Below are 20,844 nucleotides of genomic sequence, written 5' to 3'. Positions count from 1 at the left end.
CAACAGTTAGCATCACGGTTCACATTGCTCCAACGGATGATGAAGCGTCAATACATGTTCAATGTGTAGACTTTCTTTATCTAGATTTACTGCACATTTAAACAATTAAAGTTGCAATTAAACAACAATTAAAGGTGCATCAACAAAGAGCTTCCACACTGTTTGAAAAATCCGCTGACAGTAGGACTGGAGGTGCTGTCTCTTAGCTATACTGTTGTTTTTCCAGCTTCTCCACCCTGTGCTGTATGGTCTATAAATTAGCCCTACCTGCCACCTAGCCAAGGTTATAAGAAGGGTTTTTCAGCCACCAGTAGTCATGTCAAACAGCCATGGGGGCACTCTGGGCAGCTAAAATTCTGAACCAGCAACTGCCAGAGTGAAGAGGTGGCGTCTTTTGCACAGAGAGTGGGACCAATAAAGAGCAACAACCAGGGTTAACATGGGTTTGGCTGTTTGACATGGAGAAGGTTAAAAGTAGCCAAAGGACTCAGGCTGGATTCAGATGTGACGTTCTTCCTTCTGGATGTGTTAGCATCTAAAGCTAAAATGTTTGGTTTTGTAACATTAACGACCTAGCGCGGTCATGGTTCTACTTTTGTACTGAATTAATATTAATTTAATTTGGGAGTAATTTGAGCTTTGTGTGAAATCACTGCTTTGTGTCACATTAGCAGTAACCAGAGCGATCTACTGGACTGACACGTTTACTCGTTATTCAGCCAATGCTAGCTTTGGACTGGAGGCTGGATTTTCTAGGGTTCGTCTCAACCAGGAATTGTAGTTTACACTGCTGCTTTAGGAAACAGGACAGGAGATGCAAAGAGCAGGTCGGGGTGGTTTATGTTGTGAGTTTGTTTTCAGTCTCACTAGACCCTCTTGACTGAAAAGAAATTTGGTAGAGTAGCTTTGACATCGCCAAAATCAAAATCTGACCGCATCTTTAGCCGCTGCTGAACTCAATATCTCAGAAGCTTCTCTGACCAGCTGAAGCTGAGGAAAGTAAGAGTGAATATGTTGCTGTCTTTCAGGTGTTTGGCCTGTGTTACTGACCTGGTGGGTGGGGAGGTCAGAAGAACGGTCTGTGGGGGCGCAGCACCGTGAGCCATCACTGTTGCCACGGAAACAGGAAAGGGGCTCCCAGGATGTACTGTTGGTGTGGTGCTATGATGAAGGTTGGTCTGGACCACAGGCATAGGAGCGATCTGGATGATCTGTGAAAGGCGGAGAAACACAAACAAAAGGATTTTCTCACCAATACACTAAAAATAGAGTTAGTTCAGTTCAGTTAGTCAGGTTGGTTAGAGAACATGCACCTGACATTTAATCGTTAATTATTTTATGTATCCTGTGTAACAAAATTTTAAAAATCAAATGTGGTTTAATGGTCCTCTGAACAATTGCGCACGTTGTTAAAGAATCTGGTTCCATGTAAGTAAAAGGCAGCACAGCATTAATCACTTTTCAGCCTTCATTATACACAGTGGAGAGACAGCATGAAATGTGGGAGATGGAGATGCAGCAAAGGCCTCTTCTTTAAACGGCTTGATTCATCTGATAAACAGTCCCAAATCCAAAAGTGTAACATTTAGAGCAATATAAAAGAGAAAAGAGAAGAAATTTCTAAGATTTGAGATGCTTCAACCAGATAATGCTTTTATTTCTTCCTAATAAATAACTTAAATGCTAAATCTTTGAGCACTACACAGCTCAGTGTGTGAAGGAGGTTTTGGTCCAAATCAGATCTACCAGAATGAGACAAACACTGCAGCAGTAAAACACAATCATAAAGCAGATCTCCTTCTACTTTTTTCCCCTAGCGTGTGTCGTCTCCATCTAGTTTTAATGCTGCTGCTGTGAATCTGAGTACTTATATCATCTGTCAGCAAACACGGCTGCCTCTGTTGAAACTTGTGTCAGTTACCGTGTTGACATCCATACCTTGTTTCCTGTCGCAGGGCCGTTCTGCATAGGAAGAGGCGGAGCCACCAGGGAAATGGAAGGATGAGGAGGAGTAGACCCTGTTCTCACTGTTGTCATGGGAACCAACATCTTGCTCTGCAAGACCGGCGACTGGGTTTGAACTAATGAGTGAGAAGGAACGAGAGAAGTAAATCACTCAGCATGAGGAACAGATGAATGTTGCCAAAAGAGGGGAGGTGAAGAGAGCACAGGAGCGACGGGTGGGTGGAGACGCTGAGACGGAGAGTACATTTCAGCTACTGATATAAGTGAAATTCCTCACCAATAACAAGGTGGAACAATGTTCTGCTGCTTCTGACTCTTATGAACAGAGAGTGATTAAGGCACGGGTGGGTGGCGGGTGCTCATACTCATGTCAGTAGTGTTTCTGCTGTCATTTATCTCCTGTTTATGCAAGCCAATCAAATCTATTTTCAGTGTTTTCCGTGGAGATGACTAACACCAAATAAGGGAAGTACAGAAAAAAATATATAAGAAGGACATTCTTTTCCAGTTTTCAGTGGACCTGTGAAAACACTCAGAAATGAGCTCTTTCTTGTCAGCCAGTTGTTGTCTCACCTCTGGTCCCGGGACTGACTCGGATTCCTGCCCCTGAGTGCGTGCCATTGGCCACGGCGGCACTGGGCAGAGACAGGATTTGCTGGTGGGTGAACTGAGGGGAGGAAGGACTCTCGGTCGGCAGGATGTACTGGACCTGCGCTAGCGGCTTGGAGCCGGCGGGAGGTGTGAGAGAGGAGGTTGCTGCAGTGGGGTGAAGCTGGGGCTGTAGGATAGGTAGGGGGGTTTGTGCGTGCAGTTGTGGTGGTTGAGGGGTGAGGTGCTGCACTGGCTGGGCAGCAGGGAAGGACCCTCCCAGAACTAGGCTAGTGACCAGGCTGCTGCCCCCCACAGGGGTTACACTGAGCGGACCAGGGGAGGAGGATGAGGAGAGGTACCCACCCCCTGCAGCGATTGGCAGCTCCTGAGATCCACCTGCTCCAATCAGAAGAGTGGCTTTCTTGTCCTGGGGCAAAGGACTGAGGGTGATGGCTCCTTCCACAGGCTTGCTGGCGAAGGGAATGGGCGTGCTGGCGATGGGCCGTACCACATTGGTCACCATGGTGGGAGCCATGCGAACGGCACCGAAGACCTGGGTCAGACCCTGCTGGGCCAAAGCGAGGGGAGCCAGGGTGCTGGATGCCGAGTCTGTGATGGACAGAGAGGAGACACACTGCCCGCCTCCACAGTCTCCTTCCCCTCCACCTGTTTCTTCTCGCTTAGGTCCTCCATTGCTTCCTTCCTCTGCTCCATCTATGCCTCTCTTTGTCTTTCTTTCAAACCTGTCTTCAGCACCTCCTCCTCCTCCTCCATTCCTTTTAGCTGGGGTGGAGTCAGAGTGAGAATTGGAGGGAGAGGAGGAGGGAAGAGAGGAGAGAGCCACTGGCTGGAAGCCATGCTGCAGGGAAGAGATAGAGAGATGGAGAGATCAAAGCCAGGAGAATTACTGTGTAAAGTTGTTCTATTTCTCAACATACAGTAAAACTCTGGAAATCTGTACATTTTAATTTTGGATGCTGCTATGGTGCCCCACATGCAGAATAGCACTAGTAAGACTAAAGTGAAGCTCTAGATGTCTCTACACTGTAAAACAAGCTACATCAGTATCTGTTTCATGTGACCAAGGAAGATACAAATTCAATTTCGCTGTCTCTATTCACAGCATGCGACAGAAAATGACCTTTAACACTGCACTTTTGTTATGTAGTTCACCAGAAACATTGATCTGTGTGATATGCCTGAATTACATCCTTTCCATTAGCAATTCTTTTATATATAGGCTGCACAAAATAGAGGAAAGAGAGGAGCACAGCTGTCCATTGAAATTCCACAGATGCTGCTAAAACCCATCTTAAACAAATAATAATTCAATGTATTTTGATCACCTACCTGTCCATCAGGTTCATCTTCATCACTGTCTGTCACTCTCTCTTTACATTTGAGGTCAATGGAGCCTTCAGGACATGAATCTTCTGAGGACAGGACATGCAGTATATATCAGAAGGTAGTGTTTTAAATACACATTTTAAAAATACTCTAATGAATTTCTTTTCAGTCTAGGAGTGTCTAGTGAGACTCAACATACACCGGCGCCATAAGCCGCTCCTAACGCTCACTGGCCCTCCCATTGTGTCCTGTTTCCTAGCAACAACATAATCTATGGAGAGACTGTACAAAATGCAGCCTCCAGTCTGAAGCTAGCATTAGCTAAGTAACAGTACTGTCAGTCCAGTAGAACGCTCTGGTTACTGCTAATGTGACACAAAGCATTAATGTTACACAAAGCTTGAATTATTCCCAAATTAAATCATATTAATTCAATACAAAGGTAAAACCGTGACCATACTAGGTTGCTAATGCTACCAAAACAAACACGTTAGCTTTAGATGCTAACACATCCAGAAGGAAGAACGCCACATGTGAATCAAATCTGAGTCCTATGGCTGCTTTTGACCCTCTCCATGTCAGTAGCCAAACTGATGTTAACTCTGGTTTTGGCCCTTTCTTTGTCCCACTCTCTGTGCAAAAGAACGACACCTCTTCAGTCTGGCAGCCAGTGTTTCAGACTATTAGCTGCAGAGTGCTCCTCCTTGCCTGGCTGTTTGAAACGACTACTTGTGTTTTGAAAACCTTCTTGCTAGGTGGCAGCCAGGGCTATTTTACAGACTGCATTTTGACAACGCAGGGTAGAGAAACTGGAATAACAACAGAACATGCTCAATCAGAGATGACCAAGTAGATCCACATGGTGATGGTTTCTAGAAAAACTGAAACTACCAGCACATAGCCAGTTACTGTATGTGCTGCTGTTGCATGTGCTACTACTAACAGTTAGCCATGTTGGCCTTGGGTTTTGCTGGTGCTACTGTTCTGTTCTGTTCAGTATCCTAAAGACACGCTGGCTGTTGTGGGAACTGAAACAGCCACTCCTTTGTTATGAAACAGTTCCTCTAACCACTAGACCTCTCTGCTGATCAAACTCACCCATTACATCATCATCCCCTTCTTCCTCACAGATGACCATACGCTCTTCATCACTGGTCACATCCTCTCCAGCCCCACCCTGGCAAATGGACTGTGGTGGGGCCCTGTTCCGAAACAAGCTCGCCCTGTCCTCCTGGCACAGAAAGAGGACAGGATTTTCACTCTTTTACAGTTGTAGAAATTTTCCAAAATATATCTGGGTAGTTTTTGTTTTGGTGGTAGAATACTGATTATAAACTAAAAAGAAAAGCCTTAAGTACTTAAGAACAATATATCACAGAGAAGTAATGTGGCTATCATCAAAGCATGCACACGTACGCAGCTTTGCCACCAGCATTAAATGAATGCCTTCAAACAAAAGCGCTCACACGCCGGCCCACTCCTCTGTGATTAGGAGCGAAGCTGCAAACGCCACAGTCTCATACCTTCAAAGGCACTAAAAAGTAGAAAGTGAAACCTTTGAAGTTGGAGGCTGCACTCCCCCCTGAGCATTCCGTGGGTTTTCAGCAGCAACAACTCACAAAGAACCGAGCAAGTCCATCTGAACTGTTTTCGAACAGCGTGCCTTCAGTTGTACAGTTCAACCAAAACCCTCTGTAGTGTGAAGAACGCGTCTGCTGTCTGTGAATACACGCTTGTATGTAGTTGTGTAGGCGCATACATACACACACACACAGGCACTGACCCTGTTTTTTTATTTTTTTTTTTAAGAATTACTTCAGTGTATTGATTTTCTTCATTTATTGTCTGCATTTCTCTTGGATGCCCTTAGCTGTAAGAAACTTTGCTGTTAAAACCACTCAACTTGAATGGACGCACATAATCTTAACTCTCTTTACCTGATCTGACACAGCGATCCTGATCTAAACGCACTCAGAAGAAACATGTAACAGATTCCTATGGCTGGTTTTCTGACATTTTGTGGAGCTAGTGATCTGGAACAGTTTGCTTCACACCTCCCAAGTCAGGTCTGCCTTTGAGCTACAGTTTAACAACATCATACCTTCTCCAGGTCTCTCTCCCTTTCCCTCTGCTCCAGGGTGTGCACGGCACTCTGGGAAAAGGCTCGGGGACGGGGATGCTGCCCCGCAAACAGCCCCCCTCGATGCTCTGATCCCCCTGGCCAGCCTGAGCCTCCTCCTTTCCCCTCCAGCACCTGGGACTCTGAAATGGGATCTAGAGAAAAGAGGAGAAAGACTCATGGAGTGGATCAATAAAACTTTATAAAGTTGACACTCTAGGGATTTGAGTGTATTGTTGCTGCTATTACACATTTTTAGTCACTATGTAGGAACATCAGCACAGTGCCTCCCATGTGTAATAAAAATTAGTGTGATATATTGATAATTATGGTGTATTTTGTCAGAATCACATCATTATATGACTAAATGCATCTCAAATCACTGTGAGTTAAGAAACTGAACTGCCAACACATACCTACGCTCTCTGACATGCTCCTCTCCCGCGGCTCCTTTGGGGTCCCGCGGCCCTCGGACAGCGACTTCCTGCGGTCCTTGTTGCACCACTTCCAGTCTGGGTGGGCTCTGAAGTGGGCCTCCTTCACCTGGAGGAAGAGGAGGACCATTTTAAGTTTATGTAGTTCAGCTGTGGTTCAGTACTTATGACTACCCAGTGTTGTTATCGCCTATCTCCAGACACCCTCCACCTGATGTTGCTTAGTCTCTTAATTGCATCAACTCCTGATCAACAAAAGGACAAATCTGTAAATGAATGGATATCTACTACAAGAAATGGCAAGCCTTTATACAAAGAACCGGGAAACTGCACATTTATTTACTGTTATGGTTTGTGGACTTGCCTCCTGTTTAGTGATTTTATTTTGGTTAGATTTCCTGTCTCGTTTCACCTCAACTGCCCCAGCTTTACCCCAGTTCACAATTTCTGTTCATTGCTTCCACCTGCTGCTCGTTGCCTCACAGTCTCCTGTCTATATATCCTCCTCCCTTCCCCTAGTCTGGTTGCTGGCTTATCTATTCTCCATGCCTTGTTGCCCCCATCATCCGTCTCCCTGAGTACCATACCTTGCTTGTCTGCTTTGTAAGTTTTTTGTATAAGTTGCTTTGGTTACTTTTGGCCTGTTTTGAGTTTTTCCTGTCAGCAAGATTCTAGGTAGTTCTCTGGTTTCGTTTTAGTTATTTAAAGTTTGTTTCATGCATCTCCCTGACCGTTCTGTTTAGATATTAGTTTTGTACCTGTATTGTGAAGTCCTGTCGGGTTGAGCATCCGTTTACCCCTTTGTTCCTCTTCATTTATATTAAACCGAATAAACGCTAGACTCTAGAACGAGTCTGCATTCTGGGTCCTTCCTTGCCCGAAATATAACATTTACATAAAAAAATGCAAAGCTAGTTTCATCAAACTGTTCTCTACAATGAAGTCAACTGTGCTGTTTAACTCTATTAAAGGAGTGTGCATGTACCTGAAAGGCCAGATCGTGGTACTGCTGTTTCTCGCTGGGCCCCAGTGCGTACCACCACTCCCCCAGGATCTTGCTGACGGTCCGGTTGTCCTGGTTAGGATGTCGCTGGTGCACCAGGGCCCGGTGGCGTTTGCTGAAGATCATAAATGCATTCATGGGACGGCGGATGTGGTCCTTCTCCCTCTGGTCAGGTTATGAGACATTTAGGGTAAACTGTTAGTGACACTTGACAAGCATTGACTCTCCTGTTTTTGGGTATCACTTTCTTTGTTTTCACACTTATTGTCTGGCTGTCTGTGTGGTGCACTGACCTTCCTGTCTCCATCCCTGGGCAGGGCACTGAGGGACTGTGTGCGTCTCTTGATGTGGCTGGTGGAGGGCGCTGGATCACTGGCCACACCTGGGGAGAACCTGTGTTTGTAAGAACATGGAGGAAGAGTCAAACTGAGTGTGTGAGAGATGGGAAATGAAGGGAGCTCCCTCTCGCTGATGGGTTTTAAGGACAAAAGTTAAATGTTTAGAGGGTAATTTGAATTCCACTGGTCCTCATTAAACAGTGTAAAAAAGTGTGGGGTCTACACTTTATCTCACTTAAATGTTTTTAGTGCATTTCATAGCTTTATGGTTTGAGACTATTCTAAGAATTTCCTGAAGAATAGCCACTTTTTCAATGTAACATTTATACTGTAACCACAAACATCTGCTCTTTCTTTTATTATTCATACATTTGAAGTGCTTTATTTGTTGAACCATTAACTATCATCATATAACTGAGTATTCAATTAGTACCACAAACCGCCATTTCTACTGCTGTTAATTTGCACTCTTCTAGTCACTGGACTGTTTCCAGGAAAAAGCAACCAGACAGTAAATAGAAGAGAGCAAATAAAAATGGTGTCACAAACTGGGTGAAGTCTGAATTACTCGTGTGCTGCAGCAGTTGGAGAAACAGTTTGTATAAAGAATACTATTTCAAAACTAATACAGTTTATATTGACACTTGCAGAGAGTCAAAAAGAAAACATGAACAGTCAAGACAGAGCACCTCCCCGGTGCTAATAAGCCAATCAGCAATTTAAAAATGTGGATTTTGTGCAGTTATCCCAGACTTTCTGAACGCTAGCAATAGAGGAAAACAAATTGGCTAAGGTTAAATGAAGCGAAGAGACACACGGTGTCCATGACAGTAGAAATTAAATTGTGGGGAAACAAAATCAGAGCAATCATAAGATGTCGGGGTAACTGGTGTTATATGAGAGTTTGATTAGGTAAAGTCAGATGTGCTATTTGTGTTCATGTTGATAGGCAGATGTTTGAATGTGTGTGTATGTGGTGGGGTTTTTGGTTTGTCAGTTGTGTGGATATATACTAGTGGTCAAACGTTTTTGAACATCCTCAGCTTTCCACATGTAAGAGGTTCATGTCCTTTGATTAACTGTAAATGGCACAAAGCGAAGACACTGCCAGAGGTGAAAAAGTCACCAAAGGCTAAAACTGGAAGTGTCACATAAAACAGGCCTTTTTCAAGGATCAAATCACAGGTTGACTTCAGTCTTTTCTGCAGCAGTGGAAGCAAACTGAAGTCTTGATGCAAACAGTTCCTATAGGTGTCCCAACTTTTGTTGACTTAAATAACAAATACTAACAAAGTCAGACATTTTCAGGGTTTCAAAAGAGAACACCTCCAGGCTGTGTAGAAAAACAAGATGTTCGACTTCATGTGATGTACTGGCAGTACGGTGTCCAAAAGAGTGAAAGCAAAGCAGCCTACAAGTGGGAACTTCTGCAACAATGCTAAAACATCTGGCATAGTGATTAATTAAGAGTGGCATAAAAATCTGAGAATGGTTACTTAATATATACTGTATCTGCTAGCAGGTGTACAGTGGGAGTATTTCTGTACAACCAAGCTACAAAATGGAGCCCAAAGCATGTTAAATCTTTGGGCTTTTTATTAATGCCATTAGTCTTTTCACTGAGATGTAGGCAGATAACAGGTGTAACCACTGCAAGACTGCTGAAGCATTTCTTTTGGCAATGCCGGCCTTTTGTGAGCACAGTGACCCTGAAACACTGAAAACCGCACCAGCAGCCAGACAGCCACATAGCCTGTCTGAGTCACTCTGAAAGAGCAGCGACGCAGCCTGAACAAGCACAGTCTGTACAGCCATACACACACTCGATGCAGCTGGTAGAAAAGTTGTTTGTTGCTGTTTGTTTCTTTTGAATTTTGCTGGCAGAGGCAGATTTCAGCACACCTGTTCCTGGTGTAGTGTCTGTGAGTGTTTTAAAGCTGGTGAATCCAAATGCAGCACCAAACTGTGTCTAACGTAATGTACAGTTACTATCTGCTTCCTACTGAGTCATAACCAGAGTAGCAGGAAGGAAACAAACATCATGTATGATGCGTTTGCTCAAAATGAATTTACACAATTTCAAAAGCAGCACTGAGACAACTTTTGAAACTTTTTAAAAGGACAGACAATTTGCTTAGCAACATGGTTTTTTTGGGGGGGGGTCTCCATATACTATAATACAATACAGCTACACACATTTTTTAAATGAATACATATAATAAGAGTAATTTTGAAGACTCAGCAAAGAGGCCAAAAAATTAGCAAGTAGTTAACCAAGGAAAACTAAGGGATCAGGAATATACTGCTCGTTGCTTAATGATCATTTACATAAGGCTATAGATAAAACAGTAATGAACTGGTATCCATCTTCAACAGGTCAGTGAGTTTTTGTGTGATTACTAGAAAGATAACAACGAGCGCACTTGCATGTCAACACGACCTAAACTGGATTAACAGTCGTCTGACTGCAGGACTGGCCTCAATCCACAATGTGGTCAATGTGCCACAGCGCTACTCTACACCTGAAATTAAATCAATACTTTTCTTTCTTGTGCAATTCCCTGCTCTTCTCTTGATTCCATTTTCCATCTGTAACCATTGCTGGAGTTTGGCCACAGCACAAAATGCACCACTGAGCACTGTGGTATTCTGCAATGATCAAAAACAATGTGCAGAAAACATCTCACGATCCAGAATATCCAGTCAAATCCTAAATTAAGAGCAGGAGGACAAAAATCTGCTCAAAAAATGAGGAATACTCTGTTACTTACGGGTCATCTGTATCACTTTCTGTCTCGCTGTCAGCCCCGCCCCTGTCTGTAGGGGGATTGTCATGGGTCGGGGCAGGGCGTGACGGCGATCCCCTCTCTAGGTCTGGGGTGCCGCTCCGTCCATCACTCACCAGGGCGACACCACAACGAGGCTCTGAAAAATATAAGTCATTTATTTGCCAGATAGTGAACAGCTTGATAAACGCCAAGTGCCATATATGTAAAGCAGGGCTACGCTGCACGCAGCTTGTTGATGGGAGGCTCTGTTCTGGCCAGCTGACTGTGGGAGGTGTGAGAAGCTACATCTGTGTTATAATCTGCTGCACTAGTAGGAAAGAATACTTCATGTTAAAGATGAATGTACTTTACATATAAAGGAAATGGTCTTTCAAGTGTTTAGTGAGTAGACCTGTACATTGTCATTAAATCTAGCTATTACAAGACTTAGCTGAAACTGTTTCAAGGTGTCTTGTCGGGGTTCTGTTTGTTTTTTTAATCTGTTTTGATCTTGAGACCTGGCAGTTTATCAATACTGTGGCTGCAGCCCTACAACAACAATAACAATAAAGAAAATTTGACTTAAATCTCAAAATTGGGCCTCATGAAGCGCTGTGGAAGAAACTGCAAGTCTCAAATTAGCTTCTAGATTACTAACTGTTCCCACCAGTCAAAATGGGTCTATGAATTTATTTTTAGCAGTCCAGTTAAAAAAACAGTGTTACCAACAATGTTACTGGAACTATAATGTGTGAACACCAACTGTTCTGATTTGAAATTCAATCGCAACTGTTTTGGGAAACACTGACTTGGCTGCTGATTAGTCCAACCAACATTTGCACTTGGGTGTTTTGGCAGTTGCTATTTGAGAGACGTGTACTATTTCCTGTTGGATGTGGGAAACACTTTTATACATCTGTCTCTCTCTCCTTGGTACAAGCAATGGGGTCATTTGTTACCTTTATTCTGATTGACAAGCTGCTGGCCGTCAGCAGGCTGGGCGGCAGCTCCTGATTGGCTGGCCTCCAGGAAAGGGACGAGTGAATGCCAAGGGAACACTGGCACCGACCGAGGCTCCACATTGGTCCAAACTGGGGGAACACAAAGGGAGAGTGAGGAGAAAGAGGGAGAGAAAAAGTTCAAATGCCATCATGTTTCTCCATCTCAGTGCCATGGACTGTAGACAGAAGGGAGCACTCTGCCCTCTGGCACCGTGAGATGTGCTCATCAGCCAGCAATGAGTTAGAGTGCTACTAAAAAGCTACACTTTCACAGAAACTGACAGATTGAAGACCGTGAACGCAGCTGGTTATTCAGTCACCTGCTCTACCCCCCTCGCCAACACACACTCAGAGACTCTCCCTCAGGTAATGAGAGCTGAGGGGTCATGCGGTGTGTGGAGTGACGAACGAACCTGTTACTGTATCCACAGAGATTCCAGACCTCAGAGCACTTGCTGTCTAGACTACTGCTGAGCTTCAGACTCTGAACTGAACTATCTTTGGAGTGAGAACCATTTCAAGCTGAGAAAAACCTCAGATCACGCATGACATTTATAAACAGATCTCTATTACTACTGCTTAGGGAGCTGTGGGATAGTTGGAAACAATATCATAACATTAATATAACTAAGTATTTTTCCTGCTACACCTATGCCCATATCACAGTATATACGCAACATCACATAGAGGAAAACTTCTTGAATGATCGCCATGAAACTCTGTACAGACATTCGTGTTTGCCAGAGGATGATGCCTACTGACTCTGGTGAGCTACAGAAACCTTTTAATAGCTCAGTGGGTTTCCTGAAAACTGCACTGTCACCAAGCTGACCTGAAAAGTTGACATTCTAAAGATACATTGGGTGAATCCCACTTCCCTTAACTGCATTCACATTTCCCTCTCTTGCATCTTTTCCTCGTCTCTTAGACCCTCCCGCATAAGATGTAAGTAAAAAATGCGAGGAATGAAGAACCGAGGAAACACGCTCGTTCCTCCGGTCTTTCATCTGAGCCAGTCAACTGGTTTCTGCGTTTCCTCAAGTCCTCTCTCCTTGCATGTTTTCTTCGTATCTTACGTGGACGGGACTAAGACACAAGGAGAAGACGGGTGCTTATAAGAGACTTGGGATATACCCATGGCATTTTAAAATTTCCTTAGAATCAATAAATGGGAAAACAAACATCACAATATCTTCATGTCATCACAAAAGAACGACACCGAAAGCTCTACTACTGCTACTGACACCACTACTACTGGTTATACTAATACTACAACTACTAGTATTACTACAATAATTTCATCTAACACCGCAAGTGGCACAACAAGCACAGCTATTACTGCTGATGCACTTTCAGTAGGGAAGTACTTAGTGATTTTACGGTACTTCAGCAGCAGTTTATTCTGTTTCTGTTTATATAATAAAAATGTTGAACTTCAATAAACAGAGTTTTAATTGGTTCCTCCCTGGCTGCGGTGTTCCACATATAGGCCTGGCCTGGTGAAATAAACCGGCTGTGAGCTCTGCTGCACCACTGAAACGACGACCTGTGTGTAGCTAACCATTCGCTGGCTAAGGTTCATCTAAAGCGAAGATCCAGATACTGCTGAGCTGGATGAGGGAACTGTAAACACACTGTACAATAGGTGCTGCTGGTTGTTACACAGACTGCTGAATAAGTTTTCTTTTAAATGCTGGTTCAGGCACCACAAGGCCCATCTCACCACACGCTAACCTTTGCACTCCATGCTTCTCACTGGCAGTTTGTGCTGTTGTGTGCATGAGGAACTTCAGCTGAGGAAGCGAGCCTTATTCAAATGTTTTACACACCAAAGGCTGCGCTCTTAAGACGCTCAAATCCACAAATAGTACAATTACATATTTCAATGTATAACATCTGAAATGATCTTTTTGCCTTCATTTTACCGGCGCAGTAGATACTGATATTAATATTTGTGGGTTTAAATGTTTTGACAATAGTGCTTCTATAAACAAACAATAACAGAGAATTTAGATTTTTTTTAAACTACACTGAGAAGCACATTTTATAGTGTAGAAATATACCTATCAATATTCAGAAATATCCACAAAACACTAATATCGGCCAAGTTATCAGTCTAGTTTTAAATAGCAGTGTGGATGACAGCCCACTTTACGTACTGAACCCAGGTGCTTTGTTTAACAGTCTCCATTCTCCTGAAACCTACTGTGAATGTCACCACGAGGCTACACCAAGCTATCAGAGACAAAACCTGTGGACACGTAGTACTCGGTTACAGCAGATTTAAGCCAAATTCAACATTTCTCAGGCCTTTCAGTGCTCTCTTGAGTTCATAATGAAAAAGAAACTATGCTGGCAGAAACAGACAGTTTCCAGTTGATCGTATCTGATGACAGATATGGGACAAATCTGCATGATCAGTGCAACAGGAAATGTTTACAGGGTCAAACTAATTTATCCCTAGTGTGTACTATTGTTAACAGTGAGGATACATGAGTCAGAATGTGACCCAATGAAAGAGCAAAATCAACACTCTTCACTGTTTCCATCCACAGTTGTGGGTGGAAACAAACCACCATTTGGTTCTACCTAGATTTTCAGCTCAGCCTTAATCAAGTGTAAGGACCAAAATGAAAACGAAATCATTAAAACTATACTGCAGGCAACCTTTTAGCACTAGCAGGTGTTGTCTGTGCATGGAAACCCTGACATACCGTCTTACTGCTTTGTGTCACAGAGCTGCAGTGAGCCAGTCCATTGTCCATGCTCTAGAATGCACTGAACATAGGCACAGTAATTAGTTTGATAATCTGACATGCACCATCCTGCCCCTGTAATTCTCCACAAGAGGACCAAATATGTACTAATCCATCACTTACAATAAACACACTATTTACTCCTGTTTGAATGATGATTGCTAAAAGCTACAGTGCTCGGCTGTTAGGAAATTACTGAACACTTTTTAAAAAAATGACTCTTCAGTGATGACAAATTTTTACCAATACACTCCAGGCTACATGCCAAAGACTAGTGACGTCAGAAGGAGAGAAGGATTCTTTAAGGCACTAAATAATCTGACTTGAGATTCCTCAAACTTTTAAAGGACCTGCTGACACCCTGAAGAGGCGAGGCATGAATATTCCAGTAAAGCACCGACAGTGGTCGAGTTGTAAAAAATATCAGGGAGAAAAACACCGCTGAGACACCCATTAATCTCTGCTGGTTTACTTGAAGTGCTGACAGTCTAGCACAAGGCAGCAGTGATAAAGAAACACACCTGCCAACAGCTGTCTTCTTGTTTTAAGGTGGGAAAATGATCCTACTCTGTAGTGAAGATATCCACCTGTCCTATGACTACACATTACCACATACCACTGGAGAATCGGCCAAATAACTCCTCCTGTGGATGTAAAAGCATTACAAGAGTACAAGATGCTACATCAGAGCTCTTCTTCGCTGAAAGTGGCAGACACACTCATAGAAAGCAGTAATGAAACTTGTGATGCTAATGCAGCTGCACTTGAGCTGGGCTATATTTAGGAGAGATCTCAGCTGTGAGGCCTGCACTGCCTTCTGCCTGTGTTTGTTTCTGGGCCCGCTGTGGCTCTAGGTGTTTTTAAAAATGTATGGCGGAGGAAACGTTATGCTACAGAGGCAGGTGGCTGTTAGCAGCAGCGCCAGGGATGTGAGAAGGAGGGAGAAATGAAAGCGCGCTCCAGTAATCAGCTCAGGACTCAACATTTTACTGTGCTAATTCTACCAGCGGACACCGTGTATCCATGACAACACGCCAGCAATACGATTACTCCTTTTTCTGCTGAGAGCCATGAAACACATTCACATCACACTGGACCTGCCCTTGATACCTTGTCTGAGGTTACGGATTGTCTGGAACACAAAGATGAGTGTGTGTGTGCGTGTGTGTGGTGGAGGAGGAGCTGTCAATGTCCTCGTTGCTCCCTGTACTGCTGCTCTCAGTCTTGCATGTCTAGACATGTCAATATTCGCGTGCTTTTAAACTTTCAGTGAAACACCCTTTATCTCTGTTTCACAGACGCGTGCATATAAAAAGGGTGACGCCCCCTGCACTCGCGCACACTGACACTACACACACTGAGTCACAAATTACACAGTGAGCAGCAGGTCTGGGTGGCTGCCTGTGCAACTGCTATATCAAAGCTTTTCTGATCTTCACACCTCAGAAAAACATGGTTTCACTCTATTATCACCTTGATCCTTTGAAACAACATCAAGCTTATGAAATATTAAAAATATAAGTAAGAACTCACAGATTTTAATTTCAAATATTTTAGAACAAATCTTCTGAAGCCAGAATCAGTTTCTTGAATGTGCACATCAGCTGAAAGATGCACTGTATGTTTATTATCATCTGTAAGTCTTGTGTATATAGGATCCTGCTCTACCAACTCTCAACATGAGCTATGAAACTGATCGACCTATAAATTGCCGATATCTCTCCGTGATAACACTAATTACAGCACATTTATCATACTTTCAGTTTTCAGATTTAAAAAGTGTTGCATCATAACTATATAAAATGAGAAATGATGCACTTTAAATGGAAACCATTTTTTGTATTCATATATTCAAAGTAACATTTCTGTGTTTGGCCATACTGTAATACTGCAAGGTTGGCATGGAAACAAGCATAGAGTATATGATGAACCCACCTCTTTTTCTCAGTGGCCAGTTTTCTTATAACCAGTGCACACAAAGCTCACAAAATATTTTCACAACAGGTTTTTCCCCAGATACATACTTTAAAAGTGAGTACACAAAAATCCTTTTTCACCACCCCCCAAAACAACGCTTTGCTTCTTCTGACGGTTTCAGAACGGCGTGTGTTTTAGTAAGCTGGTATGATTTATGAAGTTAATTAAAACTAAACATACTGTACATCCCCACAACACTGCAATTTACATGATGGACCACAAATGGGCCAAAGCTCAGGTCAAAAACACCTGAATGCTCATAAAAAGCCAACATCTCCATCAACTGCATTTTTATTTACATGTGCTTTTACATTTCTGTTACCAGGATAATGTGCATGAACACAATTATCTACCCCCCACTGTGACAGATTTTTTTTTGGGCCTCTACAATTGTGTACAGTTTGCTACTGCCAAAAAAGAATTTCTTAAAAAACAACCGAGTGTGAACTCCAAAACAGCAAAATTCTCTCATATTCTTACATGTTTACTTTGTCTACTGTGGTCTATTATAATTTAAACTAGAACAAATCTTGTATTATTCTGGAGTATACCACATACATATAAACAATAAAAATGTACCTAAAAAGGTCAAAATGCAGATCTAGCTAGCAAATTTTGTTCTTTGAACACGGGTGCTTTCTTACACCGCAAGCAAACAATAGTAATTTGTACATGAGTCATAACCATAGTGCTCTAATGTCATTCCTGTAACCGAAGAGTATTAACAGAATCGAGAAGTACTATAGCGTACATAAGACACAGCCTACTCTTCCTATTTTATAGCATACTGTGGCTCAGCAGACTTTGTATATGACCAGGACAAAGGTCAAGGCCCCAGGGCCACGAAGGTCTCAAATTCCCTATCCCCATCCTTCCTTACCGGTGCCTGGCCGCCCCATGATGATCTGCTTGCGTGGAGCAGGGTGAGGTGACTCCGCTGGTAGTATGAGTGGCAGCAGGGCGGTGGGTGTAGGGTGACAGGCTACCGGCTGGGGCAGTGCTCCCCCAGAGGTGTTCTGGTGTCCCTCAGGGTTCCGCTCCCTCTCCCTGCCTCCAGACCCAGAGGAGGACAGGACAGAGGCTGATGAAGTGGACATGGACCCAGGGGTAGAGGGGCTGGACAGGGCAGTGAGGCCTGCTGTGGCTGGAGTCAGGGACTGGGAGGTGACATAAAAAATGTACTCATAACCATAACAGAGCAGATGTATATTCTCTTTCAAAATAATGTTCAAATGAATATTTAATATTTGAGAATCAAATTAGATAGCAGCTACTCAGTCTACTCCTACAGCCTAATCCACTTCATCCATGATCACTAACCCACAGCTGGGTGATATGATGACATGCTTTATACCATGAGCAAGTAAAGATACTGTTTCCTGTACCACTGATATACTAAGGTAGCTATGATCTGATCAGACAATGTAACATTACATATACTGTGATTAGATTTAATTCACATTGTCCATCACTATACTGTACATGAACCTTTATCACAAATCAAGGGGACCTTCCTTACTGAGCTGGAGGTGACCAGGACAAGTGTGGATGTGGGGTTGCGCAGGAGAACTGCACCATTGGTGGTGGCCCCATTGATGGGGACGGGAGCCTGCAGACCTGGGGGAGCGGCGTGTTGGGGCTGGCTGTGCTCCCTGGACCTGCTTCTGTCTCTCTTTCCTAATGGACCATCGGAGAACTTGGCCAGAGGGACATCCGGGTTACGGACAATGACTGGGGAATCACGAAGGGGCACAATGCAGCGTGGTGAGGGTTCTTGGGGAAGTGGGGAAGGAGGTGTGGGAGAGACCAGCATGGGTGGCGGTGTGGAGGCAGCAGAGGATGGTGGCCTGCTGGTGGCACTACGGGACCGGGGGAAGGAGAGAGAGGATGGGGTTGTCGGCTGACTCTGGGGGGAAAGGACTCTGAAGGCAGCAGGGCTGTGGCCTAGGGCTGGCTCTCCTACCACCCCTCCACCTATGCTCACCAGCTGCTGCTGCTCAGGTTTGCTCTGGTAGTCCTGGGCTGTAGGCAATGGGGGGGGTGGGTGGCTGTCGAGCTTCCTCTTGCTGGGACTCATGGGAACTGTAAAAGTGAGATTGGTCTGAAAAGTGGGCACAATTCCTGGCAGGTGGCGCTCACGCTCAGCACCTGGTGTGCCTATCTTAGTGCCACTAAGCTGGCGATGGCGGTGTGGAGCAGTGATGGGGCTGAAATTGGCAGGGCGGAAGCCAAATAGTGGTGAAGGTGAAGGCGATGGGGTAGGGGAGAAGGGCGACTGGTTGGAGATAGGGGAATATGAAGGTGTGCCTGAGCGGGAGCCCCCCAGGGAGACCAGCATTGTCGCTGCCTCACACTCATCAAAGTCAAATCGAGAGAGGTCCTGGGGGAGCAGAGAGGGAAGGACTAGGCGGGGACGGGAGTCTCCTCCGCGGCTGCTGGTCTCGCTGCTCTCCCGTGACGTCTCATCCCAGTCAAAATCTGAGCTGGCCCTCCCACCAGCTAATCGAAGGTCAGACGGCGTTAGGGTCCCTGTGCTGCTGGCTCCACCCCGATCCCGGCCTCCTCCACTGGCTTCCATCTCTTTGGTCCTCATTGAGAGGTGTCTGGAGCAGTATCCTCGGCGCTGGGACTCCTTAGAGCAGCCCTCTCTGGAGCACAGTCTCCTCCACTGCTTCCCATTGAACTTCTTACGAATGCCTGTCGGTGTGCACACCACATCTCCTTTCTTGTACTTTTGCTGGGCAGCTGTCAGAGGGGTGCGGGAACGTGAGGAGGAGGACGAACCAGATCCAGATCCACTGCCACCACCTGCTCCTCCACTAGAAGAACCTCCTCCCGAGGCCTTTTCTACTCTAGAGGAGGGCACAGTAGAAGAGGAGATGGGAGGGAGAGGAGGAACTAATAGGACAGGTGAAGGAGGGGGGTGGGGGTTCAAGGCCAGGTGAGCGGGGGAGATTCCAATGCCCCGCACCACAGACAGGTGGGGATTGAGGTAGCCAGGTGGGGGCTTAGAGATGATGTGGCGATGTTGGGGAACTGCCATTTGCTTGGCCCCAGGTATGACTGCCCCCATGGGGACCAGGTTAAAGCCGGACACCTCCATGTCTTCGTCGGGGGTGAGTGGCATGTATGGGTGGTGTTGCTGCTGCTGCTTTGCACTGTTCTCCCTTTCTCGATCTCTTTCACTCTCTCTTTCCTGTTTTCTCTGGATGTCCCTCTCCAAGTCTTTCTCCATTTCCCACTCTCGACCAGGAGCGAGACTGAGGACTGATGCTGGAGTTACTGGAGAGGTAATGGTGTGGCCTGATGTGGAGGAAACAGGCACCATACCTGAGTAGGGCAAACCTCTCCCCAACACTGACCCCACTCCTGGGGCCATTCCCCGGCTCAAATGACAAACCTCCTGCTCCATGTCCATCTCCTCCCTCTCTTCCCGCTCCATTGCCTTGTCTCTGACCCCTTCTTCTCCCTCTCGCCCTCCTCCAGATGGCAAATCAAGGTCCCATGGAGGAACCAGAAGCCGGAGTGTTTGTCGGGGGACCCATACTGCTTGGGGAGCACCAGCTGCTCCTTCCTCATCCACAGATTGAGGCCTTTCCTCAGACAGCAGGACACGGTAGCGATTGGCCACAGCAGGGTGTGTGTCTATCTCGGTCACCACACCTTCTCTGTACCACTGCCACTGGCCCTTGCTGCCCTCCTCACTGCTAAATGGTACACAGACACGGGTTCCAATAGCTATTGGATGGACCCCAGGTGGGGGGGCATCTAGGATAATGTCTACCACGCCTGGGGGGCTGTCATGTCGATATGGATAACGACGCAGTGTCTTCTCCCCATTCAGTTGCACCTCCAGGCTTCCATATTCCCCACTGACCTTACGGACAACCCCAGCCCGGAAGAGCAAGTCTGAACTCCCCCCTTCATCTCTCCATTTCCCTCCTCCTTCCTCATGACCTCTCCTGAACTGGCGAGCAAGGACACGCTGATTCTTCAGCCCTTTGGCCAGGGCGTCGGAGAGCGCGTCACGAAGGCTGGATGGTGCGTGTGCAGGCATCTGCGCAATAGCATGTGTGTCGCCCACCACCTCCAGGTCAGCTGAATGCTCGCTGGCGGTGTCTGTGGAAGAGCAGCGTGGCAGGGGGCTGGGTGACACCCGCTCTGTATCTCTCACCCCTTCGCCTCCTCCAGGCCTTTCCCTCTCCCCTCCCAGCAACAGGGTAGGGGGTCCTGGGGAGCTGTCCTGAGGCCCCTCCCTAACCGTGTTCCTGCTGTGGAAGTCATCCATCAGGCTCCTACTGCGACTGCTGCCATCAGGGTACAAGATGCTGATGTTGCTTCCTGAACTCGTAGGCCCATGATTGAGGACCCTACCACTTGGAGGAAGAGAGGGGGGCATGCTGGAGGCAGGGTTGTTATGGTTACTGGTGGTAGTAGATGAGCAGTGTTCCGAAGTGTATTTCTTCTTGGGAACACGAGCCTTGAAGGTGGCTGTTTTACGGCTGGGGGGCGGCATTTGGAGGTTGTTTGGGCTCGGGGTACTTC

General features: G+C 45.5%; 1 protein-coding gene across 1 annotated transcript in view; it reads right to left on the bottom strand.

Annotated features, from left to right (window-relative positions):
* cica (capicua transcriptional repressor a) overlaps window positions 1–20,815 on the bottom strand; it is a 28,513-nt gene extending 7,698 nt beyond the window's left edge. The window contains exons 1-13 of the mRNA XM_020618474.1: window positions 17,819–20,815; window positions 17,180–17,456; window positions 11,525–11,656; window positions 10,569–10,722; window positions 7,753–7,852; window positions 7,442–7,624; window positions 6,439–6,565; window positions 6,005–6,177; window positions 5,002–5,134; window positions 3,907–3,989; window positions 2,539–3,415; window positions 1,939–2,081; window positions 1,051–1,211 (exon numbers count right to left, since the gene is read on the bottom strand). Coding sequence (XP_020474130.1) covers window positions 1,051–1,211; window positions 1,939–2,081; window positions 2,539–3,415; window positions 3,907–3,989; window positions 5,002–5,134; window positions 6,005–6,177; window positions 6,439–6,565; window positions 7,442–7,624; window positions 7,753–7,852; window positions 10,569–10,722; window positions 11,525–11,656; window positions 17,180–17,456; window positions 17,819–20,815 — 5,540 coding nt within the window. The remainder of the gene's footprint in view (window positions 1–1,050; window positions 1,212–1,938; window positions 2,082–2,538; window positions 3,416–3,906; window positions 3,990–5,001; window positions 5,135–6,004; window positions 6,178–6,438; window positions 6,566–7,441; window positions 7,625–7,752; window positions 7,853–10,568; window positions 10,723–11,524; window positions 11,657–17,179; window positions 17,457–17,818) is intronic.
* Between the last annotated feature and the right edge of the window lie 29 nt (window positions 20,816–20,844).

The sequence above is a fragment of the Monopterus albus genome, unplaced genomic scaffold (assembly GCF_001952655.1).
Source record: "Monopterus albus unplaced genomic scaffold, M_albus_1.0 scaffold206.1, whole genome shotgun sequence".
NCBI classification, from domain to species: domain Eukaryota; kingdom Metazoa; phylum Chordata; class Actinopteri; order Synbranchiformes; family Synbranchidae; genus Monopterus; species Monopterus albus.
Note: the sequence above shows the minus strand (reverse complement) of the source record. Positions and strands in the feature narration are given on the sequence as shown.